The following is an 18646-nucleotide window of genomic DNA, read 5'->3' as shown; positions in this document are numbered from 1 at the left end:
GAGTAACAAACCGATATTTAGCCCTTCGTCAATACTTTCTGATAACCTATAGCCTCAAGTGGGCGGTTGACCGTTGAACCTAAAAGTACTGGACCAGCTGAACCGGATTAGTCCTAACCTATTATTAGACAAAATAATTCACTTTTAAAGAGTGATTAATTGCAAAGATTCGACTCAAATGAATCTTTCATTCATGATTCAGCCACTTGTAGGCCTAAACTAACGGTTGACGCTTTCTGACAGAATCAATATTGTTCAAAAAAAATATTGATATTCGCCTGAATATCGCTTGACGCTTCCGTTATTGTGAATTGTCCTTTTTAGTTTTTTTTCACCCTGGTGAAAAAAACAGCATATGCTGGTAATTATGTTTTGATGCTGGAATGATGGTTAGGTAGGTTTTGATGCTGGTTTAAGCTGGTCCTTTGCTGGTTTATGTGGGTCCTTTGCTGGTTTATGTGGGTCCTTAGCTGGTTTAAGCTGGTCCTTTGCTGCTTTATGCTGGTCCTTAGCTGGTTTAAGATGGTCCTTTGCTGGTTTAAGCTGGTCCTTTGCTGGTTTATGTGGGTCCTTTGCTGGTTTAAGCTGGTCCTTTGCTGGTTTATGTTGGTCCTTAGCTGGTTTAAGCTGGTCCTTTGCTGCTTTATGCTGGTCCTTAGCTGGTTTAAGATGGTCCTTTGCTGGTTTAAGCTGGTCCTTTGCTGGTTTATGTGGGTCCTTTGCTGGTTTAAGCTGGTCCTTTGCTGGTTTATGTTGGTCCTTAGCTGGTTTAAGCTGGTCCTTTGCTGGTTTAAGATGGTCCTTAGCTGGTTTAAGCTGGTCCTTTGCTGGTTTTTGCTGGTCATGTCGCTGGTCAAGGACCAGCATGAACCAGCAAAGGACCAGCATAAACCAGCAAAGGACCAGCTTAAACCAGCATCAAAACCTACCTAACCAGCATTCCAGCATCAAAACATACCTACCAGCATATGCTGTTTTTTCACCAGGGCAGACACTTGATTATTAACTTGATTGTTAAATACTTTTTAAAACATTTCTCTTTTAGTTTTGGTATCCTATTTTCTAATAATAATAATTTAAAGTTACGTTTTTGCATCAATTGCTAAAATAATTTAACTAATTGTGACCCTGGACCACAAAAGCAGTCATAAGGGTGTTTTTTTTTAAATTATCAGCATCAGCTGAAAGCTGAATAAATATGCTTTCCATTAATGTATGGTTTGTTATTATTTGGAAATACTGGAGTTTGAAAATCTTTTATCTGAGGGTGCAAAAAAATCAAAATATTGAGAAAATCGCCTTTAAAGTTGTCTTGATTATTAAAGACACTTGATTATTAACTTGATTGTTAAATCCTTTTTAAAACATTTCTCTTTTAGTTTTGGTATCCTATTTTCTAATAATAATAATTTAAAGTTAAGTTTTTGCATCAATTGCTAAAATAATTTAACTAATTGTGACCCTTGACCACAAAACCAGTCATAAGGGTGTTTTTTTATTATCAGCATCAGCTGAAAGCTGAATAAATATGCTTTCCATTTATGTATGGTTTGTTATTATTTGGAAATATTGGAGTTATCTGAGGGTGCAAAAAAATCAAAATATTGAGAAAATCGCCTTTAAAGTTGTCCAAATGAACATCTTAGCAATGCATATTACTAATCAAAAATTGAGTTTTGATATATTTACGGAAGGAAATTTACAAAATATATTAACGTAACGTGATCTGTACTTAATAGGCACACAATATATTGTTGGCTATTGCTACAAATATACCCGTGCTACCTAAGACTGGTTTTGTAGTCCAGGGTCACAATTGATTACAAAACCCACACCTGTGACGATCTACGAAGTTAGGGACCCTTAGAAAGCGCTGTGTGGAGTCGTTTTACGCTTTTCAACCACGTAGGTAAAATCGCCACACTCCCTACGCTGTCCTGTGCGTCTCGACGCTCTTTGTGTTGAATGTGATCAGACAGCGAAACGAAACGCACCGACCGTTGTCAGGTGCCTGGAACCACACTCACGCCGATCACAGCGCAACCACCGGCTTTTCTATAGCCTTTATCATCCATATCACCACCGTAAATCTTAAATAAGGTTAGTGTTTGTTTGGTTTCCCTTTTAAAACGTACGGAATGAAAGCAGGGCGCGTTTGGTGCGCTGCAGTGCACTGCGGAACACGCGAATACGTATTTATTTGTGTTATTTATACACTAAAATCTATCGATGACAAACGCAGTAGGTGTTTAATGATTGGTTTGAGTATAAATGTACAAATACAAGCCTTACAGCGACATAATGTGGCTTTCCGGTCTTAAAGTGAAGGTAATACAGTCGTACTTTGATGTATACCATGGTACTAAAATTCATGTACCATGCTACTGACATTCCACTCCAAGATACTTTCGTGGTGCTACAAAGATACATGTTTAAAAAGTCATGATATCAGGTCCAAAGTGTTACATTTCAGCGCTTTTTTATATCACGCTATACCATGGCTTTTTGTAAACGTTCACATGCAAACCGGTTTTCTTGTGTTAGCATGTTTTTGACACGTACTGTTGTGTTCTTTAGGTTACCTCATGTAAATACTGTTGTATTTGAACATGATAACTACTTAGTTCCATGGAATGTAATTAAACTAGACATTACCATATTAGAACCACAGTTCTTCTTTAGAAGTGTATTAGCAGAGCAACCTAAGGTTGAGTGTGTTTCTCAAGGGTAACAGTGGTGATCGGCTCAACCTTATGGAGTTCAAACCTACATCCTTCAGATTGCCACCCTAGGCCTTCAGCCATTAAGCTACAGTTGGTCTGCTCTCGGTGTAGTAGTTAAACAGCTGAGGCGATGAACAGAAGGTTTTTGGGTTGAGTCCCAGAAGTTCCTACTGATAAAGTCTGTAGACCACAGTTCAGAGCGTAATGCATTAAAGAGGTTTTTAAGATGTCATATTGTCAGTTATGAAGAATAACTGGCTCTCCTGCATCATATATCACCGTCTTTGGGGTTCACAGAACAATGCATAATTTAATAACGTGTGCAGTGTTTTATAACTGTAATATTGATGCGTTTAGTGTTCAGTCCCGCCACAGATTCTTTTTAAACAGTCTATGTTTGGTTGCTTTCATCGTAAGCACATGCTTATCAGTACTTTTTATTGCTGCTGAGATACAAGGTGACAGATTTAGTTAATGGCTATCCACTATACCATATCATTCATGTTGCTAGTGGCCTGAAATTTAATAAGCGACAAAGTTTAATGCATAAGGTTAGAGGGTTAACGGTAATTGCTTCATAGCTTTCCCCGGAAAACCAAACTCCCTGATGTTGAAGCTGAACTGACAGATAACTTGCACAACCTTCATGTTGTAACCGGCTCAGAAATGTCTTGGAAGTGTTTTATTGCCACAACTTCCTGTTCCTGGGCTGCGCTTGATCTCACATGTGATGGTCTGTAAATAGACTGTCAGTAAACTGTATATCAAGACTCTAATCTGTGGCATCAATTAATAGCCGTTGACCTTGGTCATGACTTTGCTACACTGGCAACTTTTCCATCATGTTTACTGTAAGCGTTCTTTATTTTCAGACCTCTTGAGCCAGTATAAGAGAAGCTTTATATGAGTTAATTTGTGAAAGGGATGTGGGTTGCGATGGCTTGGTGAAGTCATGGGTATGAATGATATAAATAGTGACTTTTTTCCAGGTAACAGAAGATAGTCTGTTTCAGCAGTTCAGGAATTCAGAGTGTTTTAAGTGTGCAGCCAATCAGAATGGTCCACTTCATGCGATTTACCTGGTTTTTAACAGTAGCCTGTTTTGCTGGATTTCACAGCAGGCGTTGAAATGATTTGTTAATGACTGGATAAAGTCGAGTTGGCATTTACTGACGTCGTTTTGAAAACCTGAGCAACAGCACCTCTTACATAATTTTTTCAGAACTTGTTTACAGAAGTTTTCCATTGTTAAAGTTAAAGGAATAGTTCAAATGAATCTTTACCCTCAGGCCAATATTTAGATTGCTCACCAATGGACTCTCTGCAGTGAATGGGTGCCGTCAGGATGACACGTCCTTTATGCATAATATTGCTTTCTTCAGTGAAAAAAGTATGAATCAGGAGAGAAATATGCACAGATCAAGCACTGTTTTCAACAAATATATTGATGATTTTGTTGTGTTATTTGATTTTGAAGCGTCATTTGGTCAAAACGTCTTAATGATTCTTAATGATAACTTTTCACTTCGCAAGATGTTAACTGATGGATTGGAGTAGTTTGGGTTACTTGTGGATTATTGTGATGTTTGTATAAGCTGTTTGGACTCTCATTCTGACGGCACCCATTTACTCCAGAGGATGTATTGCGAAATTTTTCCAAATCTGTTCTGGGGTCCGTTCTTTGTACCTCGCTAACTAAATTAGCTGGATTTGATTGTTGCCGATTTCGCGTGATCTTGGATCGTTCGGTTCTTCGAAGCTCATCCGGGACTTGCTGTCATAGCAACAGGTCCTTAAGCTTGAACCTGCTCAAGAGCAGGCTTATTTCATGTAAACAGGATTAGATTGCATCTAAGCAAATTGCATTTAAGCAGAATTGATACTTAAAATCTGTCCCAACCACTACTACTTTATTACAAGAGTACTGTTGACCCAGGGACAATAATTTAAAATAATAATAATTTTAAAAAATGTATTTGAAAATAATATAATAATGTTGTGTAATCTATAATAGACAGCCAGGTTTACTCATTAAAAGATTTATTCGTCATAAAATAATTACTTTATAAATGTATTAGAATCTTACACACGTGTTATACAGATAATGTAGAGGCGTGCATTAATTTGAGTGATGACAGCTATTATGGGAGTGGCTTTATGGAGCACATGAGATACAGATAACGTGAGATCTTGACCCTTAAGAAATTTTAATTAATGCTGTCACGTAGCAAATTTGTTTCAAATATAAAATTAAATGAATTTCTAAATATTACATTGAAATAAAAAAAATGTAAAGTCTGTACAAATATTAGAAATTGTGAATATAAATAATTGGGAATAATGTAAAAAAATAAATAAAATAAAAATAAAATAAAAACAGTGCACATTTCATTGATCTATTATAACATTATGTAGTTTTGTTCGCTTGGCTGTTTCCTTATAAAAGTCCAGAAACTTGTCATGTTTTTCGTCAGGTGTGTTTTTTTAATCATATGATGTCATTACGTTGCTGTCTTGCCGCCAGCCAATCGCTGCATTGCTGATCATGGTTTTGAGTATCGATACATAGCCCCTTTTAAACCAACAGATAACTCAGTCCAGCCATACTAATCATCAACAACAGGTGCGTTCGAAGAACCGAATTAGCCAGGTCATGATTAGCGCGGTTATGTCATCTTGGATGTGTCATTTGAACTCGGATGTAATAAGCGACGTACGAAGAACGGGCCCCTGATGAAGAAGCTAAATCATCTCTATCTTAAATGGTTTGAGATTGAGTAGGCTAACCATTCAGCAAATTTTCATTTTTGGGTGAGCTGTTCTAAGACTACATTTCCCAAAATGCATTGCTGTGGTGGCTACTTCTGAAAGCTGGTAGTGATATCTTAAAAAAAAAAACATTTTGAAGTTGTCATTTTTAATTATGTAATGACTTCTGAAATTATGTTTCTGACCGCATTTTTTTTAAACGTGGAAGCAAACAGAATGCATTTCGCATTCAGGAAATTTCCTCAGCAGAATTGTTCTGACAGCAGGCCTCAGCGGGGATAATTTCGCCTGCGTGTGGAGCTCAGGAAAAGGCCCGTTTTGGCCTGGAGTACAGGGCTCACTCACTGGGATCAACTATTGTGTTGTTTGGCTGTCAAATATCAGCTGTGATATTCTGGCTGAAGCTCCTTAAAAAACATCCTGGTTGGATAATGGCCGTGTTTGGAAATTTGATGTTTTTCAAGAATGTTATCCATGCCCTGGGGCAATTCTACAGAAACATCCCATTTTTAAAATCCAGCTTTATCTGTTTAATAACATAATGTGATTTCATTTAGTACACTTCACCTTAAAGGGATAGTTCACCCAAGAATGAAAATCCTGTTATTAATTACTCACCCTCATGTCGTTCCAAAGACCTTTGTTCGTCTTTGGAACACAAACTAAGATGTTTTTGATTAAACCTGAGACGTTTCTGACTTTCTGTGGTAGTAAGGACATTGTTAAAATAGTTCTTGTGACATCTGTGGCTCAACCGTAATGTTATGAAGCTACGAGAATACTTTTTGTGTGCAGAGAAAACAAAAATAACGACTTTGTTCAACAACGGTTGAACCACTGATGTCACATGGACTATTTTAATAATGTCCTTACTACCTCAGAAAATCAGGAAAGTCATGGATTTCATAAAAAATATCTTAATTTGTGTTCCGAAAATGAATGAAGGACTTATGGGTTTGGAACAACATGAGGGTGAGTAATTAATGACAGAATTTAAATTTTTGGGTGAACTATGCCTTTAAAGTGAGAAGGCGGGACATTTCGTTCAGAGTGCATTTGATTGGACGAAAATCTGTGTAGTGCAGGATGATGTCATCAATATTTTCGGTTCCATTTCCTACAGAAACCTGTAAATTTAAAATTTTACCTCAGCATGTTTTAGAAAACTCCGAAGCCTGTCATGTTTTTCTAGAATGTATAGACAGTTGTTTTTGAAATGGCTTATTAACATTGTGAACGTATGTTAAAAACTCTTTTTAAGACTCTTTTTAAGTGAGAATGGGATTTGTTGACTTTTTTTCACACATTCACATATTTTGCATGTAAATGCAAGATATAGCTGCTTTCTTTGACAGTGTTTTGAATCAGAGACTGGATAAACCAGTTTGTGTTGCTTTTTTAGTTTTTCCGAAAAATGTACTTACATGAGAAGCCTGGAGTAATACAAACTGCTCTTCCTGAGACGAATGCCACAATATGAAAATAAAAATATTTGCAAGTGAAAAAGTGAAAAAAAAAGACAATCTTATCTTTGGCTGCATCCTTGCTGTGTACATTTAAATGCACTTGTGAGCTAGGGTTATAGTACAATCATGTATCGACAAATACTGATGTGTTAACAGCAGTAAATTTAATTATATTCACCTACTTGTTATGTTTAAGTACAAATACAGTGTAATTAGCCATGTGGCACCACAGTGTGCAAACACTGGCTACTTACACAGATACTATCTTTCTATATTTAGTCAGTAAACATGCACGATTAAGTGTTTGGAAGTGGTGAAACTGAATCTTTAAAGCTGGAAATTAAACTTCCATTGTGTGCTTCCCAGCACACTATTAAATTTTATTAAGATAGAATAATAATTGTGTGATTTTCACAGTTACTTCAGATGTTTAAGTACAAACTGAGAATTCTACACAACCAGTCAAAAGTTTTTGAACAGTAAGATTTTTAATGTTGTTGTTTTTTTTAAGAAGTTGTTTCTGCTTAACAAGCCTGCATTTATTTGATCTAAAAAAAAAAAAGCACAGGAAAAACAATTTTAAAGTATTTTTGCTATTTAAAATAACCGTTTTCTATTTGAATATATTTTAAAATGTAGTTTATTCCTGTGATTTCACAGCTGAATTTTTAGCATCATTACTCCAGTCACATGATCCTTCATAAATCATTCTAATATTCTGATTTGCTGCTCAAAAACATCTATTTTTATTATTAAGTTAAAAACAGCTGAGTGGATTTTTTTTCTGGTTTCTTTAAATAGAAGTTCAGAAGAACAGCATTGATCTGAAATAGAAATCTTTTGTAACATTATAAATGTCTTTATCATCACTTTTAATCAATTGAAAGCATTCTCACTAAATAAAAGTATTAATTTCTATAATTTATTTCCCAAATTTTTACCGACTCCAAGCTTTTGAATGGTATAGTGTATAATGTTACAAAACCTTTTTAGATCAGATAAATGCTGATCGTTGGATCTTTCTATTCATCAAAGAATCCTGAAAAAAATGTACTGAACTGTTTTAAAAATTGATAATGGTAATATAAAATGTTTCTTGAACAGTAAATCAGCATATTAGGATGATGTGATACTGAAGACTGGAGTAATGATTCTGAAAATTCAGCTTTGATCACAGGACTAAATTACATTTTAAACTATTTTAAATAGTAAAAATATTTTGCAATATTACTGCTTTTGCTGTACTTTGGATCAAATAAATGCTGGTTTGGTGAGCAGAAGACAATTCCTTAAAAACACTAAAATCTTATTGTTCAAAAACTTTTGACTGGTATTATAAGTTTCGTTGGCACGACTATAAAAGCACTTTAACAGCTAATATTGAGGATATTTACTATAGTTGTCAAAAAAGACAACTATTTATATAAGTTTTGAGATGTTTGGTTTTAGCTTAAATGCTCAGAGCTGGAATTTGTAGGATTTAGTAATTCCATTAAGTGCTTCTCAGCAGTCGGATTTATCAAATAAAGAAGACTGGAAAAATACACATAATTTTATTATACAGTTTCATCAAGATGTGGGCAGTTTTAGTCGTTAAAGTAGCAATATCACGTGTAGAGTAGCAACACCTATCACGTGCAAATTTAGGCAAATTAGGCTTAAAGTACGTTTACCTTCAGTTCCTGGGTGTGATAAGCGCCCTAGTTAGCTAACCTGAAGTTCTGTCATACGGAAAGATTCGATTTTTGGAATGTTGTCAGTACAGTACAATAACCTCTTTGACCAACTCCTGGTGAAAACGCTAGTGCCTATTGTAAATTATTCATCAACATTTTCCATAGCTGTCCTACGGTTACGTAAGTTTCCGAGGGAAAAGGCACTTTGTCTATGAATGCTGTTCCACTCTATTTCAGGCACTCGCGCCCCGCAGGGTTCCTCTGAAGTGCTGGAGTTGTAGTTTTGTTGTGTGGGAAACTGACGTTACGGTTTTGATACGAGATCTCAAGAATTCCATGTGAAGTTCTAACAATGTCATAATTCCACAACGCAACAAATATAACATCTTAAGTTTGCCACCCAGCCAAATTGATTTCATTTAAAGTCTTAAGAATAAACTAAAAGTTCGGCCTTGTGTTTGCCATTACATCTGTGGTGTAGATGAGTGATCAAAGTTCTGTGTAATAAAGGTACTGACATTTTTAGATACATCCACGTGAGCTTTAGATAAGTTTTGATGTAATCATAATGTAATTTAAGCCTGTGTTGCTTTCTGCTTGTTATAAGATAACACTGCTTAGTTTAAGATAGCACAAAATGTTTGCTTATCTCAGGGTAGGGTGTACAAAGGTCAGATGTTCTCACAATATTGTCTTCTCCTTGCAGAACGTTTGCAAGCCTGTAAGTAAGCATGATGCATTATAATAATTACAAATAGTCACATGGACTGTTTTAACGATGTCCTTACTACCTTTCTTGAACGCGGAACTTGCGTCGCTGTCTATGCAGGTCAGAAAGCTCTCAGATTTCATCCAAAATATCTTCATTTGTGTTCTGAAGACGAACAAAGTTCTTACAGGTTTGGAACGACATCAGTGTGAGTAATTAATGACAGACTTTTCATTTTTGGGTGAACTGTTCCTTTAAAAGTGACTGTAATAAAACATTTTAAGACTGCACTCAACTGTAACTAGCGTTACACCCACTCTTACTGTCTGTCTTACGAATAATTTTAGCAGAAAATGATGTAATATATGATATTTCTGGGCCACTGGTCATTGTTTGGTTGTTATTAAGTGTAATATGATATGAGTAAGCTATATTTGCATTGGTGTGTGTTGCACCCTGCGGGTTGTTAAAATACCAGTATCAGGTTTACTAAGATATGTTAACCTGATGGAAAATCAGGGCTTGACCTGGTTTCTTTATGGTTATGTGGCATCTTTTGCCACATAGTATTCATGCTCCGGTTTACCGGTTTGCGCTTGTGGATTTTTAGATTTTCAGCTAATTGATATTTTATACAATAGTAGGTTGAGGAGAGAGTGTGTGGGAGGTTAAGTGTGTCCAACACGCCTGTTTGGCAAAGCAAGGCAGTTGTTGTCAGGGAAGGATTCCTAATCAGCATTAAAAGATAAACTTCAAAGTCAGTCTCTTTTGGTTGTGTTTCATGAAGGCGTTATGATCAAAAACAGCCCTCTGCTCACTTTTCTTTTTGATTTTCATTAGACACTTGCGACCACTTGTGAATAATTGATTTTTGAGATCTTCTGGCTTCCGAGGAAGATATATGTGTAAGGAAACTCTTGAGCCGTTAACCGTGCTTGGCTAAGTGAGTTTCATGGAATCCTGCTTCTGTAGACAACCTGTTAGTAACATTTGTATATAATTTCTGGAGGCTGTATGTCTATTGTTGTTTGTTTATATTTATGTTTATGTAGCACCGTGGTCCTGTGAGACATGACATTTCGTTCCACTGCATGTCCACACAAGAATGACAATAAAGTTCAAGACTTGCCTTGATATGTAAAGTTGACACCCATTTGCATTGTTAGAGAAAAGCATTGTTTGTCAGAATTTGGTTGTGCAGAGCAACAGGTTCTCAGGTTCTCAAACCTGATCGGCTGAGCTGCGACAATGTCTCCTTTATGATAGTTATAATGTCATGACACATGATTTAAAGTCATAAAAAATGGTATTTACAGTATAATGCTGAAGGTCACAGAATGTGGCAAATTTTGGATAAATAAATAAAAAATGTAGGACTGTACATTTCCCAGATAGCACACGTACGTCTGCAAGATGTCTGTTAAAGATCATCTGATCTGGAAAGCATCTGCTGTGTACAAACGTCTGGCAGACATCTGTAAGATGTCAGTTTTCCATACATTTTAAATGATAAAAATTGAAGACATCTAATAGACGTCTATTTGACATCTGATAGGAAACGTCTTATAGACGTATTGCAGATGAGCATACAATTTAAAAAATGTCTTCCAGATGTAAAAGATCACTTGATCTGGAAAGCATCTACTGTGTACAAACATCTGACAGATGTCTGTAAGATGTCAGTTTTACATACATTCTAAATCATGAACGTCTTAAAGACATCTAATAGACATCTATTTGACATCTGATAGGAAACGTCCTATAGATGTATTACAGATGAGCAAACACTAAAAAAATACCTCTTGCAGATGTCACATAGATGTCTCCGTGATGTACGTGTGCTATCAGGGTTAATCAAATCTCTGTATGGAGAAGAAGAACATGATTAAAACTTTGAGGAATATTGCACCATTTTTTTTGCATGTTTTAATTTTAACAGTGAACTTCTGTTGTGCCACACTTTATTTGATAAAATCAAAGGAAATGTTAAATTTTCGCTTGATTACATTTTAAGAGATTTAATACAACTGTTTATATTTTGTTCCCTCATTTCACATATTTTATATAAATCACATATTTACAGTAAAAAAAAGAATTTCTGAGAGAATAAAAAAATCATAGGGCCCTTCTTATGTAAATTTTCATACGCAAATTAATATTAATATTTTTGTTAATATTTTATCAACTGATTAGACATGCTGTTTGATTGTAAAAAATAAATGGAATGCAGAAAACAAATTTCTTTGGGCTCTTTTTTTTTTTTTTAAATCAGTTTTTATTAAATTGTATAAATTTCATGATTTTGATTAATTAGACGTGCTGTCTAACTAAAATTTAATTTAGCCATTAAATCAGAATACAGAAAAATAAAAAGTGAAAACACAGATTTTTCAGGAGAGAAAAAAGGGAAGTGGCGAAGTCACGCAGTCTGTGATGGACAGATTGTTAACGGCTTGCCTATGTGGTAATATAGTACATTGGGCAAGACATCCAGTGCTCGCTCATCATTCACTGGCCTCAAATATGGCTTTTCATCTTAAATATGTAAGTAGTAGAAACTTCACATGGCAGCTCAATCTAATGTTAACCTAGAAAAATGTGCTCTATTCAAGTGTCTGTGTGGAGTGTGGAAGCTGAATAGTATTGCGCTCCCTGCATGATAGACGGAGGCACTGGTGCGGTCACTTGCTCTTAAAATATTCTGTCATTTTTGGTCATACAGATAAGAGTAATACAGCTTTCGAATCTGTAAAGACACTCTAAAGACTGTTTATTTGTGTGCACTCAGAATAACAACGAAATGTTGGGCTTTTGTAAAATAACGAAAGCAAACAGGAGCCGCTGTGGGGAAATAACAAGAAGAATAGCAAAGTGCAATAAACGATAAAACAGTTTGCACTACAAACCAGAGTATTCATAATTAAGAAAATACATTAAAACAATATGGTAAGACACACCAATTTGCTATATCAACCAGCAAAACAAGCTGTTTTTTGCAGCTTAATGGATGCAGATGAGGCTGGAAGCCAAACCCATAAACTTTACAAATGGCCGTGCCCGCTCTTACGGGAAACATGACTACAAGTTTTTACTGTTACTCGGTTGTGTTTGTTACAGTAGTTTTTATAGGGTTGTATGAACAGCTTCACACCCCTGCCTTTGAGTGGCTTTAACAACATTCATTAAACAACGTTTAATGTAGATATCAAAGGTCACATACAGTAGGTCAAAAAAGACATTGAAGAATTACTAAAAGTGGGATTATATGGTTATCAGTGGTTGAACCGCAATAGAAATGTCAACAGTTATTGTGTATTCAGCCTTTGTGCCCGTATTACATGGCATCCTCTGTCTGCTGACTGTATTTGAATCTGTGCCCAAATGCAAACAAGTATATGTGTTCATGTAAAATAGCTATTTGTCCTCCCTTCTCTGGAAGCCTGCTGGTCGAGGTTTGCTTTAATGTTTCCATCCTTTGCTTTGGCTCGATCCCCTCATTGGAATGCCATGGCACGGTCTGTTATGTCTGGCACTGTTTAATCCCACGACAATGTGAAACGCTAGAGACCGTATTGTGACCCAGGTGATGCGGTCATCTGTTATGATGTCACAGCTGTAGTCACGTTGCCAGGCAGCACAGGTGGAACAAAATAGTTTTCTTAGTATGCTTTGCAGTGGTCAACTGAGTTAGGTGGTTGCTACTTGCTAGGGTCATCTGGTCATTTCTAGGGTTTTTGAGTCATTGCTAGGACATTTTGGGTAATTATTAGGTTCTTCTGAGCTGTTGTTGCAAGTGAGTGGTTGCTAGGGTCATCTGGGCATTTCTAGGGTTTTTTGAAAAGTAGGACAGTTTGGGTAATTGTTAGTGTCTTCTGAATGGTTGTTAGGGCAGTGAGTAGTTACTAGGGTAATCTGGGTAATTTCTAGGGTTAATTAGGGTGGTTGCTAAGGTCTTCTGGGGCATTTCTTGGGTCATTTGGGTTAACAGGATCATTTCTAGAGGTAATTTCTAGGATCTTTTGGGTAGTTGCTGGGGTTATTTAAATGTTGCTAGGGTCAGCTGGGTCATATCTAGGGTCTTTTGGGTGTTTACTAGGAACTGGGTGGTTGCTGGAGTCTTCTAAGTATTACTAGGGTCAATTGAGTGATTGCTAGGGTAATCTAGGTCATTTCTTGGGTCTTTTGCATGGTTACCAGGGTCATCTGAATTTCATGGGTCTTTTGGGTGGTTACTGGGGTCTTATGAGTGTTGTGTGTGATTTGTTAGGGTCAACTGAGTCATTTCTAGGGTCTTTGGGGTGGTTACTAGGACCTCTGGGTGGTTGCTGGGGTCTTTTAAGTATCACTAGGGTCAACTGAGTGGTGGTTAGGGTCATTTGGGCCATTTCTAGGGTTTTTTTGTGTGGTTGTTAGGGTTAATTGAGTGGTTGCTAGGGTCATCTGTGTCATTTCTTGGGTCTTTTGCATGGTTGCCAGGGTCATCTGAATTTCATGGGTCTTTTGAGTGGTACCTAAGTTGCTAAGGTCTGGTTACTTGGTTTCTGACTCATTTCTTGGGTCTTTTGTGTTGGTATTAAGGTGTTCTAAGTGTTGCTAGGGTCAGCTGGGTAATTGCTAGGGTGGGTGGTTGCTACAGTTGTCTGGGTCATTTCTAGGGCCTTTTGGTGGTTTCCAAGGACATATAATAATTTTTAGGGTCTTTTGAGTTGTTACCAGGACATTTTGTGTGATTGCTAGGTTCTTCTGAACGGTTGTTGGGGCATGTGAGTGGTTGTTAGGGTCATTGGGGTCATTTGTAGTGTCTTTTGGGTGGTTGCAGGGGTCTTCTGAGTGTTTCTGAGTGGTCAGTTGAATGGTTACCAGGGTCATTTGGGTAGTTACTAGGACCTTCTGGGTGGTTGACGGGGTCTTCTAAATATTACTAGGGTCATTTGAGTGGTTGCTTCGATCATTTGGGCCATTTCTAGTGTCTTTTAGGTGGTTGCTAGGGTCAATTGGGTGTTGTTAGGGTCGATTGAGTGGCTGCTGGGGTCATCTGGGTCATTTCTAGGGTCTTTTGCATGGTTGCCAGGGTCATCTAAATATCTTGGGTCTATGGGGTGGTTACTAGATTTCTGTTGGCGCTAAGGTATTTTAAGTGTTATTACAGTCTTTTGGCTGGTTACTAGGGCCATTTGGGTCATTTGTAGGTCTTTTGGGTGGTTGCTAGGACCTTCTGGCTGGTTGCTGTGGTCTAGGATCAATTGAGTGGATGTTAGGGTCAATTGAGTGGTTGCTTGTGTCATCTGGGTCATTTCTTGGGTCTTTTGCATGGTTGCCAGGGTCATCTGAATTTCTTGGGTCTTTTGGGTGGTTACTAGGTTTCTGGCTCAATTCTTGGGTCTTTTGTTGCTAGTGTTTCTTGGGTCAAGTGGATGGTTGCTAGGGTCATCGGGCAGTTTCATTCTCGTTCATGGTTTCTAGATATGGCTCCTCTTTAGAATTTTTTCCATTTAATTGTTTGCTGTTTAAAAAGCTTGAATGCAAAAACATCACTTGAAAATAACGCCTTTTGTCGTTTAATTGATTAAGATCTAATTTTGACTTTGCTTGTTCTTTCCAGTGACTTCTTTGTGATGGCACATCCGGTGGGCGCGTCTCTGGTGTGATTGACAGCTTGCGCCAAAAGTAATGGACCACATTGAGGAAAAGAACGAGTAGAGACCACTTCCCTCCAGACACCATGAGGCTCAACTCATCGTGAACTGCACACACTTCACACAATCACACAAACGAACTTACTCGCCATGGGCTCCGTGTACCTGTGGAAGTTGTCCTCCCAAAAGCTGGGATTCTTCCTAGTGAGTTTCGGCTTTATTTGGGGGATGATGCTGCTTCATTTCACCATCCAGCAGAGGGCGACGCACGAAAGCAGCGCACAACTACGTATGCAAATATTGGACCTCAGTAAGCGATATATCAAAGCCCTCGCTGAGGAGAACCAGAGCGTGATGGACGGACCTTACGTAGGAACCATGACTGCATACGGTGAGTCCTTGTGTTTAAGTTTCGCTTTTATCGTTTTGTTTTTTCCGTTTCTTCAGGTTTTGATTATGCTTAGGGTGGTAGGTTTATGGTTATATTAAGTTTCAGGGTTCAACGTGTTTAATTTGACTGGAACATTGCAATATTCGCAAAACAGCTAGAAATCATTAGTTTGTGATTTTTCATTGTTCAAATTTTGACCACAAAGTTTCATAGTTGACATCTCAATCCATTCGATCAGGTTTTTGTTTTTTTTTCAAATTTGTTACAATAAAATAAAAGCAACTTTGCAAACAATGTTGAATCTGCATTGATTCCTGCAGTCATAATGGCACAATATTGCAATATTTGCAAAATGGCTAAAAATGATGCTTTCTTGATATCTCATCAGCTTGATAGCACATCATCCGACTGGATCTGACTCTTGATTTTGCTCTTGCTTTTGTTTTGTTTTTTTTTCTTCAAAATTACAGTTTAAGATTAAGTAAAACAAACTTGCCATCAATGTTGAATCTGCATTGATTTCTGCAATCGCAACATTGCAATATTCTCAAAACAACTAAAATTCTTTTCGTAGTTGACATCTTATTCGACTCAAACTTGCATTTTAAAATGCCATAAAACAAACTTAATAAATAATGTTGAATCCAGATCAATTTCTGCAAGCGCAACGATTAAAAATCATCCGCTCTTGATGTTTCAGTGTAAATTTCAACCACATAGTTTTGTAGCTGACATCTTATTTGCAGAAAATGTTGAATCTACATTGATTCTTGCAATCGCAACATCACAATATTTGCAAAACTACTAAAATCAACCATTTCTGATGTTTCGATATAAATTTTGAGAGCAGTTTTGTAGTTGACCTCTTATTGTTCGACTAGATTCATGGCTCTTGATTTCTTGATATTGTTTGCGTTTTTCTCTCAAATTTACGTTTTGAGATGCAATTCAACAAACTTGCAAATGATGTTGAATTTCTGCAAGAGCAACAGTGCAATATCTGCAAAATTATTAAAAATCATCCGCTGTTGATGTTTCAGTGTAAATTTCAACCACATAGCTCTGTAGCTAACATCTTATTTGCAAAAAATGTTGAATCTACATTGATTCCTGCGAAACATTGATTGATTTTGATTGATTTTTGATTGATTTGATTGAAAATTGATTTTTGCAAAACAACTAAAATCAACCATTCTTGATGTTTCAGTATAAATTTTTCATAAGTTTTGTAGTTGATATCTCATTATTTGACTAGATTCATGGCTCTTGATTTCTTGATATTGTTTTAGTTTTTCTCTCAAATTTATGTTTTAAAGTGGTCATCGGATGCTAAGTTCACTTTTTCATGTTGTTTGAACATTAATGTGTGTTGGCAGTGTATGTACACTTCTACCCTATAATGATAAAAATCCATGCGGTGGTTTTTAATTAATCTGTAAAAATAATATCCCCTTTTTCAAATCGAGCTGTTCTCAGATGCCTGTCGGTGTGCCATCACACCCACAGAGGCCGCTCCCACCATAGTTGATTGACATGAGCTCTTACCTCAGACCAGCTGTCACAGTCCAGTAACTTTCCTCGTTTCGATGCCGGAGCAGGGATGTAAGTTACACAAGAATATCTCCTATTGAGCGATTGAGGTGTTGTGTTGCTGGATGTAATAATGAACATAGTGGTCGTCATTTACTCCTGACATCTGAGCCGCTGAAGATGCAGTAGATTACGTTTGTTTGTGAATGGAATGCGCCTCCCGATCTACATATATCCGTCTATGTTCACGCGAATCATTCATGATCCAGCTTCACTTACAGCAGGAGTGAGTATAAGCATTTTTTTTATGAATCTTTGCGATCGCCTTTCCTTGTAACGTGGTAGTTAGGAAGTTTAGCGGCTAAACACGGCTAAAGTAAACGAGATCGTCTTTCCACAGAGAGAAGAGAGGGGCGGGGTGAGCAGAGCTCATTTGCATTTAAAGGAACAAGCCCTTAGAATGAGATGATTTTTGCAGAGCTCATTTTGACGAGGTAAAAAGGGTGTTGTTTTACACAACCATTGAGAATTTTTAATCAAAGTATATTAGAGACTTTTCATTAAGACCCTAAAGAATCATATCAACTTGTGGAAAATGGGCATCCGATGACCACTTTAAAACTTGCAAATCATGTTGAATCTGCATCAATTTCTGCAAGTGCAACATAGCAATAACTGCAGAAAGTTAAAAATTCATCCATTCTTGATGTTTCAGTGTAAATTCAACCACATAGTTTTGTAGTTGACATCTCATCATTCGACTGGAGTTATGGCTCTTGATTTGTTGGTATTGTTTGGGTTTTTCTCTCAAGCTCACGTTAAGATTAAATAAACTTGCAAATAGCGTTGAATCTGCATTGGTTTCTGCAATTCGCAACAACGCAACATTCTCAAAACGACTAAAATCAACCATTCTTGATGTTTGTTTCAATAAATTTTGAAAACAGTTTCGTAGTTGACATCTTATCATTCGACTGGATTTATGACTCATGATTTCTTGATATTGTTTTAGTTTTTCACCCGAACTTATGTTTCAAGACAAAATAAACTTGTAAATAGCACTGTAGAATGATTAAAAAGCATCTGTTCTTGATGTTTCGATGTGAATTGTAAATCTCATCATCCGTATTTCGTATCATTTGTATTTCATTCGTATGTCAGTCGCAACCGAAACAAATTTTTACCACTTGTGCTAAAAGTTCTCAACTCCATGAACAGCCTGCAACCTTCATTTGAACATGATGTGAGGAACAGAAAGCCACACTGTGAAGAAAAGCTGCAGGAATCCAAAAGGCTGTAGGAAATGGAGCACTGCAGTTGTGCAATTTGCATCCGGCAGTCAGTTTGAAGTCCGTTTTTCATATCAGCTGCATAAATCGACCATGGCCGCTGCACTGCTGCAGCACTCTGCCTCGTATCTCACCTCCTCTGGCTTTGTCTTTCCTCGCTCTCTTTTCTCCCACTGCATGTTTTAATCTATATTTAGCTCCCATGATGGCCCTAGGCTGCAGCTGAGAAGCGATGCCATGCGGAAGTCGCGTTTGTGATCAGCCACAACCATAACGGGCAATGTTTAAAGAGACAACGTCATCTTTCTTAAACAGAAGAAAGCCATGGCGGTGTCTGTTTTAGTCTTTCTCTCAGTGCACAGCCGTCGATAACTTATTCATGCCGCTAATAGAGCCACTCCGTCGGGCAAGAGGCCTCATTACGGCCTACGGATGATTATCGATCCAGAAGCAAAGA

At 37.2% G+C, this 18646-nt stretch overlaps 1 protein-coding gene across 1 annotated transcript in view; it reads left to right on the top strand.

Moving 5' to 3' along the window:
* Positions 1 to 1951: 1951 nt before the first annotated feature.
* Positions 1952 to 18646, top strand: part of mgat5 (alpha-1,6-mannosylglycoprotein 6-beta-N-acetylglucosaminyltransferase) — a 97037-nt gene continuing 80342 nt past the window's right edge. Inside the window, exons 1-2 of the mRNA XM_051094355.1 lie at positions 1952 to 2100; positions 14946 to 15370. Of these exons, the coding sequence (XP_050950312.1) occupies positions 15130 to 15370 (241 nt within the window). The 5' untranslated portion in view covers positions 1952 to 2100; positions 14946 to 15129. The remainder of the gene's footprint in view (positions 2101 to 14945; positions 15371 to 18646) is intronic.

Source organism: Labeo rohita, chromosome 22 (genome assembly GCF_022985175.1).
Source record: "Labeo rohita strain BAU-BD-2019 chromosome 22, IGBB_LRoh.1.0, whole genome shotgun sequence".
NCBI lineage: Eukaryota > Metazoa > Chordata > Actinopteri > Cypriniformes > Cyprinidae > Labeo > Labeo rohita.
This window is presented reverse-complemented; position numbering and strand designations above follow the sequence as displayed.